At 52.7% G+C, this 11116-nt stretch overlaps 1 protein-coding gene across 2 annotated transcripts in view; it reads right to left on the bottom strand.

Annotated features, from left to right (window-relative positions):
* TCF25 (transcription factor 25) overlaps window positions 1–9498 on the bottom strand; it is a 28071-nt gene extending 18573 nt beyond the window's left edge. The window contains exons 1-3 of one of the 2 annotated variants that reach the window (XM_045533895.1): window positions 9218–9498; window positions 1653–1814; window positions 266–340 (exon numbers count right to left, since the gene is read on the bottom strand). In XM_045533895.1, the coding sequence (XP_045389851.1) occupies window positions 266–340; window positions 1653–1814; window positions 9218–9409 (429 nt within the window). In that variant the 5' untranslated portion in view covers window positions 9410–9498. The remainder of the gene's footprint in view (window positions 1–265; window positions 341–1652; window positions 1815–9217) is intronic. The other variant, XM_045533896.1, reaches the window with a different exon arrangement.
* Between the last annotated feature and the right edge of the window lie 1618 nt (window positions 9499–11116).

Genomic DNA, 11116 nt, shown 5'->3' on the forward strand with positions numbered 1-11116 from the left:
GGACCAGCAGGGACCCCTATCAGGACCATTCCTGGCAGGCGCTGGGACACGGAAACACAAGAGTGGGCTCTAACCCACCAAGGAACCAAGTGGACAAAACAGAAGCAAGTCTGGTAGTAAGTTTTCCTTGACTGCTATTAATGATTTAGTTACACTTCTAATGGGAAGGAATCAAAATATGGAATAAAAGCAAACATTCTCACCACCTTGAAAAACACAACCAGAAAAGACAGGGAGAAACCAAAGCCAGGTCTGACTCACACACCGAAGTCTCTACTGTGCTGTTTTTCTTATTTTTCTGTTTCTTTTTCTTCTTTCGAAGTTTGCCACTTGCATTAGACTAACAAAAGAAGCACATGTTTAATTAGTGCAAAGAGAAGTAAATCCTCAAACCTGAGAACTAAAGCAGCAAGCAGGACTGCACCCTCCCTGGGCAGTCCCTGCATACCCCCTGCCCCTCCCAAACGTCCCTTCTGTTCTCCAGGGGCACCTCCCCCCCAACCCCCGTCTCCCCAACTCTGGGCAGCATGGCACTTCTCACACCCTCCCGCTACGCTTCAGGGCTCCCCATAACCTCAGGACAGCTGCTGGGGCTCTGACCTGCCACCGCCTCTCCAGCCTCCATTTCTCACCTTCGCGACCACTGCCTGTCATGCTCCAGCCACCCTGGGACGGGGGCCTTGCGAAACCCAGGTCCCCCCACAATGAGCCCAGTACCTGCACCTGCGGTCCCCCAGCTGCGGTCCCCCACCTGTGGTCCCCCGTACCTGCAGTCCCCTGTACCTGCGGTCCCCCTGCATCTGTACCTGCGGTCCCCCGGTACCTGTGGTCCCCCTGTACCTGTGGGCCCCCTGCACCTGTGGTCCCCCTGTACCTGCGGTCCCCCGGTACCTGTGGTCCCCCTGTACCTGCGGTCCCCCTGCATCTGTACCTGTGGTCCCCCTGCACCTGCAGTCCCCCCAACCTGCACTGGCCAACCCCTTCCCCGACACGTGCGAAGGCTCTTCAGGGAAGGCTCACGACCCCGAGCCTCGCCAGGCACCTCAAGCCAGGACTCCGCCTTTCAGGTCATGTCTACGCTGCCCTCCCAGCCAGAGGCTCTTAGGGACACAGACTCTTCCCTCGCACCCGGCAGGCTCCCAGCAAACACTTGCTGAATAACAAACAAAAGCTCTCCTTGCAGGGACCTCGGGAGGACTCACTGGGAGGATCCTCTGCTGTGCGAGACACGGCACACGGCGTGGTCTGTGTGTACCCTGCCCGCCCCACACAAACGTCACGTGACCTGCACGTTTCTCCAAAGCACATTACTCAGAGCAGCCCCCAGGCCCACCCGAGCCGAGGCTCAGGGGCACAGTGGGGACGAGCACACTGTGCTTGCTGACACGCTCCGCTGAGTGGGCACGCGTGCTCCTGGACACAGGAGGCAGGGCTGGGACTTCACACGCAGCACCTGTGATGCCACCACAGGTCCTAGAGATTTCAGGCAAATCTCGTCAGGGTTCCCAAGGGCATTTTTAAGCAATTGGGCAATTAACAAAATTAAATTCAGAAAATCACACCGCCAAGAAAATGACATGACAGAGTGCATGTGGCTGGGTGCCTTGGGGCCCTGTCATCACTCCCCTCCTCGTCACCACTCAGCTCCCCACCTGCTCTGGGGGTGCCGCGGTGGCCACAGCTCCGTCCATCCTGGCTCCTGTGTTTCCACGGGGAGCCCGTCCTTTGCTGCCCGGAGCCACAGCGTCCGTCCGTGTGCAGTCGGACCTCTCTCCGTTCACCACGGGGTCCTCTTCAAGGTCCTCAATGTTTATCTGGAGGCATGTGGGAGAGGAACAAGGACGTTATTTGTGCAGTGCGGCAACAGTGTTGGGGATAGTGACAGAGAGCCCCACGCCGGGCGGCGGCGCATTCCAGGTCGGGGTGGGGGGGGAGCGGTGGGAAGGAAGGCAAGACCGAGTGTCTCTGGCTCAGGGCTGCGTCAGCGAGACACTGCAGAAGGCTGGGGCCACGGGCTGCCCGTGCTGTCTTCAGAGAGACGCACTGAAGAATCTCCAACCCATTTATGGAGTATGTGAGGCCATACTGAACACTCCACCTGGAAGCCAGAATTGAACATACACACGTCCGACCAACACGTTCAAGTTCTTCTTCCCACTGTCTACTCAAGCCGCAGCTCCTCTGCGGGAGCAGACGGGCAGAGAAGGCACCCAAGGACCTGCCCACAAACTTCAATAGCAAAGATAATTTTGCGCTCAGTGCAGTAGCTCAGGCTGTGATCCCAGTGACTTTGGTGGCTGAGGCAGGAGGATCACTTGAGGCCAAGAATTTGAGAGTAGCCTGGGCAACATAGTAAGACCCCAACTCTAAAAAAAAAAAAAATTAATTAAATTAAAAATAATAATTCACACAATGGGACCTTATATAATAATTCACACAATGGAATCTTACATGAATGAAACACGGCTGCATATAATATGGATGAATCTCAGGAACAATTCTGAATGAAAATTCAGTCCCAGGGCCGGGCGCGGTGGCTCACGCCTCTCATCCCAGTACTCTGGGAGGCCGAGGCAGGAGGATCGCTCGAGGTCAGGAGTTAGAGACCAGCCTGAGCAAGAGTGAGACCTTGTCTCTATGAAAAATAGAAAGAAATGATCTGGACAACTAAAAATATATATAAAAAAATTAGCCGGGCATGGTGGCGCATGCCTGTAGTCCCAGCTACTCAGGAGGCTGAGGCAGGAGGATCACTTGAGCCCAGGAATTGGAGGCTGCAGTGAGCTATGATGATGCCACTGCACTCTAGCTGGGAGACAAAGTAAGACCCAGTCTCAAAAAACAAAACAAAACAAAACAAAACAAATTGTTCCCACTGTCCTGGCTTGCTTTATATTTAAGGAGAAGTTGGTGATTATTCTTACATTATTCCCTGCAGATAATGTGTCTTCTCTCCAGCTGCGTCTTAGTCTGTCTTGTGTTGCTGTAACAGAATGCCTAAGACCAGGTAACTGAGGAAGAAAAGAGGCTGATCGAGCTCACAGTTCTGCAGCCCGGGCAGTTGAAACCAGGCTGTGCCTCCGGCAAGGGCTTCGTGCTGCTTTGACACCGGGGGCAAGTGGAAAGGGAAAAGGGGGCTGTGCCAAGGGACCAAACACAGAGCAGCCTCCCTCTGTGACAACCTGCTGGCAAGGCAGCTAGGCCTGTCCTGGGAGAGCAGGAACTCACTGCATTAACCCCTTCACGGCTCAAACGCTCAAGGGCACGACTTCCCGACACCCTCACGCTGGCAATTCAACTTCAACATGAGTTTTGGTGGAGACGAACCACACGAAGCCATAGAACTATAGCTGCTTTTACAGTTTTTTCTTTACCACTGGTTTCCAATTTGATTATGATTTAACTCGCTGTGGTTTTCTTTATGTTTACCGTGTGTAGGGTTTTATTTTATGTCGAAATTTAAAAACTTCCTATCATTGTTTCATCAACTATTTTTCTGCCCGATTTCTGTTCTCCTGTTATTCCAATTACAGACGTTAGATTGCTTGATACTGTCCCACAGGTTACTGAAACTCTGTTTTTTCCCTCAGCTCTCCGCCTCATAGTTTAGTTTCTTTGTCCTGACTTGAACAACACTGATCTTTTCTTCTCTAGTGCATAATCTATCAAGACCATCAAGAGAACTGATCATTTCAGATATTATATTTTTCAGTTGCAGAATTTGCTCAGCAAACTGTTTCTCTGCTGAGATTCCCTCTATTTTTCCTTACTATGTCCATAATTTTCTTTAAAACCTTGAATATATTTACCTGCTGTATTAAGTTCATGTCTCATTTCACTGCCTGTCATCGCAGGGTCTGTTTCTACCGACTGATTTTCCCTATTAACGTCTGATGTTTTCCTGCCTCTCTGCACGTCTGCTAACCATCTACTGTGAGCTGCATGTCGTGAAGCTACACCATTGAATGACTGGATTTTTTCCTTAATAGAGGTTGAAATTTATTCAGGCAGGCAGTTAATTTACTTGTGCATTAGCACAATCTTGTCACTTTCTAAGCTTTGCTAAGACAGGTCTAGAGTGCTCCTTACTGGAGGGTTACAACACCAACGCCTCGCCGCGAGAGCTCTCCCTCCCAGCTGGTTGGAATCAAACGTCTTTCCCACCTTGCGGAGCTCTGGTGGCCGCTCAGCTCACAGCTCTCGCAGTCCTGGCCCCGTCGGTGTTCTCTGCCCAGCGCAGCGTAGCACAGGGCCCAAGACTCGAAGCTTCTGGAACTCCCTCACCGCAGTTCCGTGCCCCCAAATCCACTCCTCTCCTCAGCCCAGTGACATCACGCTCTCTCGGGATCCCTCCCTGAGCTCCCGTCTGAAAAGCGCATCAAAGCAGAAGCGAGACTGATGGCTCACTGTGGCGTGTCTCTTCTCTTAGGGGCCACAGACCTGCAACGCTTGTTGTGTAATGTCTGAAAACTGTTACGTCATGTACGTTGCCCAGTTTTATAGTTGCTCATGGGACAAGGGCTATTCTGGTGCCAGGTATTTTGCCATAACTAGAAGAGAAAATCTTATTGTTTTTACTTACTCACTGCTTAGTTTACTTAAATTGTTTCTGACTCTATAAGATTAAGACTTCCTTCAAAACCGCACAGTCACCAATAAGGATGCTGCTAAAAAACAACAAAACGAAAAGACTTATTTTTCCTCCCTGGAAGAAGAAAGTCACTAGAACTCTGTGTCACTGCCCTGCTGCAGGTCGTGCTTCTGCAAATGGCAGTCGAGATGACAAAGCCTCATCGGCTCGTCTGTGGGCAGCCAAGAGCTGACATCTAGACACACTGCAGACATTTCTTTTCACTGTTCAAGTAACCCAGCCTCGTGACTGCAACACGGATTCATAATTCTTCCCTTGCTCGCAGCAGCATTAACAATGTCAACCTTGCTAAAGGTGACTCCACAGACTTGAAGAAAGAGCAATGGTGTGACGTGATTTTAACGTGAAGATCTTAGAAAATTATGATACTCTAGACCAAACTTACCCTTCACTAATAAAAAAGCTATTTAAGTTCTAATACCATCTGTTATTAAACGCTTTTGGTCAACAGCCTTGTATAGCACCAAAAAAAATGCTTTTGTGAATGTGAATCAGGGTTTTTGCTCTAGCTGCCATCAAAACAAAGGATCAACATCAACTGGCCATCAGAGATAAAGAGATGGCTGCACGGTGGCATGGTGGCTCCCGCATGTGATCCCAGCGCTCTGCCAAGGCGGGAGGATCGCTTTTTCTTTTCTTTTTTTTTCTACTTATTTCTTTTCCAGTATATGAGACGGGTAGGGAGGATTGCTTGAGCCCAGTTTAAGACTAGCCTGAGCAAGAGCAAAACCTTGTCTCTACCAAAAAAATAGAAAAATTAGCTGGATGGGGTGGTGCATGCCTGCAGTCCCAGCTACTCAGGAGGCTGAGGCAGGAGGATCGTTTGAGCCCAGGAGTTTGAAGATGCTGTGAGCTATGATGACACCACTGCACTCCAGCCTGGGTGACAAAGTGAGGCTCTGTCTCAAAAAAAAAAAAAAGAAAGAAAGAAAAAGATAAAAATGACACAGTGTAGGCAAGTCAAATACCACCGCACAGTTCCAAGTCCTTATTCCAGGCAAACAAGAGCCTTATCACTGATAGTTCTTTCAGAAGAAGTTTGTTTTTTGGTTTTTTTGCTTAATCACACAATTTAAGTTTATTTCAATTATCGCTGGGAATAACAATTATATTAATACTATGCATTAAAACACATAATGCACACATAATTCTTTGTAAAAAAGATTCACCTTCCTCACTTAGAGGAAAAATTTTTCAATATGATAAGTTGCGATGATTTAAGTATGTTTAGGTGGTTTTTATTAGATTGTCAAAGTGGTCCTTACCCTCAAACATACTAAGAAGTTCTATTTTACAATTCCTTTTTTTTTTGCAGGGGGGTCAGGACTGGTTTTGTTCACCTGGGGGCTTTGAACCACACTGACAATGGGATTTAAGGTGGGGACCTTGCGCCACGCCAGAGAGCAACATGACTGAGGGCAGGGCTTTCAGCCACACCACGACGGGTTTCAGCTGGGTGTCCTGCGTCATCAGCTCAGCCTCCTGAGCGGCTGGAGACTGAGACCAGCCACTGGGCAATCAATATTGGAGCCCCAGTAAAAACTCTCAACATCTCAGCTCAGGGGATTTTTCCTGGTTGGCAACACTAACGCCTCTTATCACACACTGACGGCAGTGGGAGTGAGGTGCCCATGGGGAGAGGACAACGGAAGCATCACATCTAGTCCTTTTCTGGACTTAGTGTTGCCCAAGTTGGAATGCAGTGGCCAGATAGCAGCTCACTGTAACCTTGATGAGTTAATAAGCTACTTTTATGTGGAATAGCTACTGGGAGAAAATACTCACAATATGTATGTTTGACACAAGACATGTATTCAAAATATATATAGAACCCTCATAAAATAAGCTGGGCGTGGTGGCATGCACCTGTAGTCTCAGACTTGGGAGGCTGAGGAGGGAGGACTGCTTGAGCCCAGTCTGAGGCAAGCTGGGGTATCACAGCGAGACCCCTGTCTCTTAAAAAAAAAAAAAAAAAAAAGAAAAGACAAACAATCCCACAGAAAACGGGCAAAAAAAATGTGAACAGGGACTTCATAAAAGATAAACAAATGGCTAATAAGTACATGAAAAGATATTCAACTTCTTCAGGGAAATGCAAATTGAAACCATTTGGTGCTACACATCTAGAGAATGACTGACTACAGAAACTGACGCCCCCAACCAGTGGCAAGGACCCAGCGCAGCTGGGCACTCACACACGGCTGATGCGGCATCAAATGCTACAACCACCTCGAACTGTCTGGCAGTCTCTTATCAAGTTAAAATGTACCTACTCTACGATCCAGCAGTTCTACTCCTAGGGATTCAACCAAGCAAAATGAAAACTTATATGTCCACAAAAGACTTGTAGACAAATCATCTCACAGCTTTATTCATAATCGCCCCAAACTGGAAAATCACCCAGATACCCATCTAAAAGTGAACGGATAAAAAAACTGGTATATCCATACGATATACTACTACTTGGCAATGAACAGGAACAAGCCACGAACACCCATACCGTGAGTAAGTATCAAAAGCACACGCTAGCAAAAGGCCAGACACAAAAGAGCACATTCTGTGTGATTCCATGGATATGAAACTCTAGAACAGGCACAACTAACATACAGGGATGAAAAGCAGACCAGTGGCTCAGTGGCTGCCGAGGACCGAGACCCAGGGTGGAAATAGGGATGGAAAACGTTTCCAACTCAGGGGGTGGATACATTGCTGTATACACTTGTCCAAACTCAAACTATACACTTGAAAAGGGTGTTTTTCATTATATATAAATTATATTTCAATGAAGTTGATTCTTAAAACCCACTCTGACTGAAATGGGAAACATGATTTCTAATCTACAGCCAAAGAAACTCCCCCAGGGTCCAGCAAGGAGAAGGACAGTCTCTGCTACGCAGTGACGGCTGCAGTGGCCAGTCTGTGCCCCGCTGCCCTCCCAGGAGGGCACCCTGAGACCCTGAACCACGTCGCACGCTCGTTCCTAGTGAAGTTCTTTCGTTCCCTTCACTTATTTTCAACATCATGTAATATCAACATCTGTTGAGTGCTAACTGTGCCTAGCAGGTGCTAAACGCTACACACATTAGTAGCGTCATGACAACCCCATAAGTAATAACCTCCCCAAGAAATACGGAAACCAAAGCTTATCTTACGGATCTTATCCAAGTCTTCGCAGCTATGAAGAGGGAGAGCCGGGATTCGAACCTAGGTCTGTCTGACTCCACAGTCCACCACACACGCTCTGACCACAGGTAGCAACCCGTGGTCTCCCGGAAGGCAGCAATGACATGTGAAGTCACGGGGTGCAGACCTGGGGGTGCCAGACACTGCTCTGGGCGGTGGGGCCACATCAGTGAACAGAAAAGTGCCTGTTTCTTTGAAGTTTACATTCTAGCAGTAGGAGACAAGCAATGCAAAGTAAAAAGAACAAATGAGTAGTTTATACAGTGTGTCTGGTGCTAATTGCCAGGAAAAAAGACCAGAATAAAGAAGATGGAGTATGGAGGTGACTTTGATTTACATCAGGTGCATAGGGCAGGCAGGGCTGTGAGGCGGCACCTGAACAAAGGGCACCGAGGCAGAGGGGGCACGGGCAGGTCAGGGCGGCCGGCCGGCCGGGACGGCAGGGCTAACAGGCAGACTGGGCGAGCCGGGGAACGGGGGCCGCGCTCAACGTGTGTTCGGAACAGACCGTACGGGAACAAGAGCAGAGGCGGAGAGCGTGAGGGACAGTCACGCTCCCCATGTACCTGGAGCGCCACTGCAGGGCTTCCCAACGGTCTGCTCCGCACGTGGGCTGTGCGGGGCCAGGATGCAGCGACGGACAGGCTCTCAACAGAGAGAGTGCGGTTAGCTGACATCGGGACTCGCGGAGTTCGAGATGTCTGGGAGACATCAAGGGGAGAGAGACGAGGCGGTGCGAGTGCGAGGCGTGAACATCCTACCAGGAATCGGAGGGCACGGGCGGCAGCAGGGCCCGACTCACCACGCTGTGCTGGGACACGAGGCGAGCAGAACAGACACGGTACCTGCCCGCACGGGGAGGTCGGAGAAGCCAGGATCGGATAATTCACACACGTGAAAAGTTACAGACTAAGCACAGCGACGAGGACAAAACATCACAGGACCCTAAATGGCATTTACTGCGGGGAAGGTGAGGAGCAAGACGCTGTCCTGGCTAAGCAGGGACGTTGTGAGGCTTAAACCAGAAGGGGTGCTGAGGTCCTGCGAGCGCTTGTCTTACAAGAGGCCCAACCTAGACCCAAAGGAAGACCCCTCCAGACCCCGAGACGTGGGGCCCCGCCCCCAAGCAGCCCCGCCCGCCGCGGGGCCCTAACCACCCCACCGTCCAAGCCTTACTTAGCCCCGCCCATCTCCGTCGCCCCGCCCCTCCCACTGCAGCCCAGACCACGTCGCCCCGCCCCACCTGACAGCCGGCCCCGCCCACTCCGCCGGAGTCCTGGCTCGGCTTGACGCTCGCCCCGCCTGCCCATGACGTCACGGGCCACCCCGTGCAGACCCGATTCGCACCCCGCCCCCCCCCACCCGCGACCCCCGGTTCCTCACCAGCTCGAACCGGTTGTTGACGCGGACGCCCTCTTTTCCTGCGCCCCCGGGGCGTCGGCCACCAGACCCCCGTTTTGGCCCTTCTTCTTCCGCGTCATCATCATCACGGAGGTCAAACTGCAGGGCGCCGGGCCCGAGGGGCTCCTGGCCGCGCTGTTCCCCCCTCAGCCTCCGGAGGGCCCGGCGCGACATAGAACCCAACGGCCGCTGACGTCTGGAAAGAGGCAGAAGGAAGAGCAGAAAAAGAGAGCTGCTGGCGCGCCTGCGCACTTAAGGCGCGCTGGCGCGAGGGGGGCGTGTCGCGCCTGCGCGTTGCGGCCCTCCGGAACTTCCTCTAGTCACCCACGGCGTCAAAAAAGGTTCGGGCGCGTCCGGACAAGTTCTCGCGAGAGTTGGGCGTCTCCGCGGGGCGGGGCCCGTCAGCCGCTGTGTGTGGCGCTCCTCCGGGTCTATGGGAGGAGTCGGAGGGAAGGCGGGCGGGGGCGGGGGCGGGGCGCGTGTGGGGGGGACGCGCGGGGGACGAGGGGCGGCGGGGGGCGGAGCCGCCTGCAGGGCCTGGTGGGTCCCTGCGCCCAGCCCGCCTCTGCGGCAGGCGATGCGAGGCGCGAGCACGTCCAAAGCGAGGGCCCCAGGGCTGGATTCCGGGACACCCTCCTCCCCCGAGGCCACCAAGCGGACCTTAGGGCGGGTCCCGGGAGTTTGCCTTCCTGGTGGTCTGGGTGCGGCAGTCAGTGGCCTAAGGTCACAGCCCTCCACCCCTGCTGGCCATCCACCTCCTGGGGCGATTTACAGTAAAGGTACAAGGCCCAGGTCTAGCGTGGATGTTTTTGAAAAGCTCTTCAGCCAGGATTGGGAACCGGCAGGGTCCAAGTGCCAGAGCAAGATGAACTGGCGCTGGGTAGGCGCCCTCCTCACGTGACAGCAGAGAGGAGAGGGCAGACTTGAGTGGGGGGGGTCCCCACTTTGGGGCCCAGGCCAGGCCCTGTACTAAGTTCTTACCTCATCCTGCCCTTTTATAGAAGAAACTGGGACTCAGAAAAAGCAACTGACCCAGAGAGAACCTAGTTTGCATTTGGGTCCGAGGAGGAGGACTGCTGCAAGGACAGAGAAGGGCGGGTCATGGCCTCTGGGATCACGCCCCCACCTCCGTCTCTGCTGCGGGTCCCTGAGCTTCCACACCCATCCCGCCTCCCCCAGAGTCTGAGTCGGACTGTTACTTGACTCTGGCCATGGCCGGTCGGTCTGCTGTCCGGTAGCAGTTGCCAGCGTCTAGGAGCACTTCCCAGTGGCTGGCACGTGGCAGCTGCCTCAAGCCCTTCACCTGCCGCAGCCTCTCCCACACTGTTCCCTGGGTCCCCCCCCCAATCCAGCAACTGAAGAGTATACTCAGGACACCACCCTTGTGTCTGGCTGTTCAGGTCCAGCCTACTGGTTTTTTGTCACCCTTGGTCAAGTGGTCTGACCCATTTATACAGACCTCTTGCCTGGTCTTGGATGGAAACTTGAGGGGGTCTCAGCTTGGAACTGCCCCCACGAGACAGGGGTCGTGTACACCGTGAGGGACACAGCAGACCCATCCTGAATACCTTCCCTGAACAGGCAGCTTGGAAGAGGAGTTTCTCCCAGTACCGCTGAAGGCCTGGTCCTCAGCAAGGAACATTTAGAGTAAGTGAACTCCACTCATCAAGACCTAAAGTGGCTGAGGCAGGGCTTCCTGTACCTGGGGCTGGGGAGAGAGGTGGGTCCAGCAGCCCTGAGGGTGGCACCGGGGAAGCAGAAAAGCCAGCAGCTCTCCCTTTTGACCTTGCTGCAGCCAGGAAGCAGCTCTGCGCAGGGCTGGGCCGTCCCAGAGGCCCTGTCCCTCTGAGCTCAGCCCAACTGTTCCCAGGATGTGCTTAT

Source organism: Lemur catta, chromosome 20 (genome assembly GCF_020740605.2).
Source record: "Lemur catta isolate mLemCat1 chromosome 20, mLemCat1.pri, whole genome shotgun sequence".
Taxonomy (NCBI): domain Eukaryota; kingdom Metazoa; phylum Chordata; class Mammalia; order Primates; family Lemuridae; genus Lemur; species Lemur catta.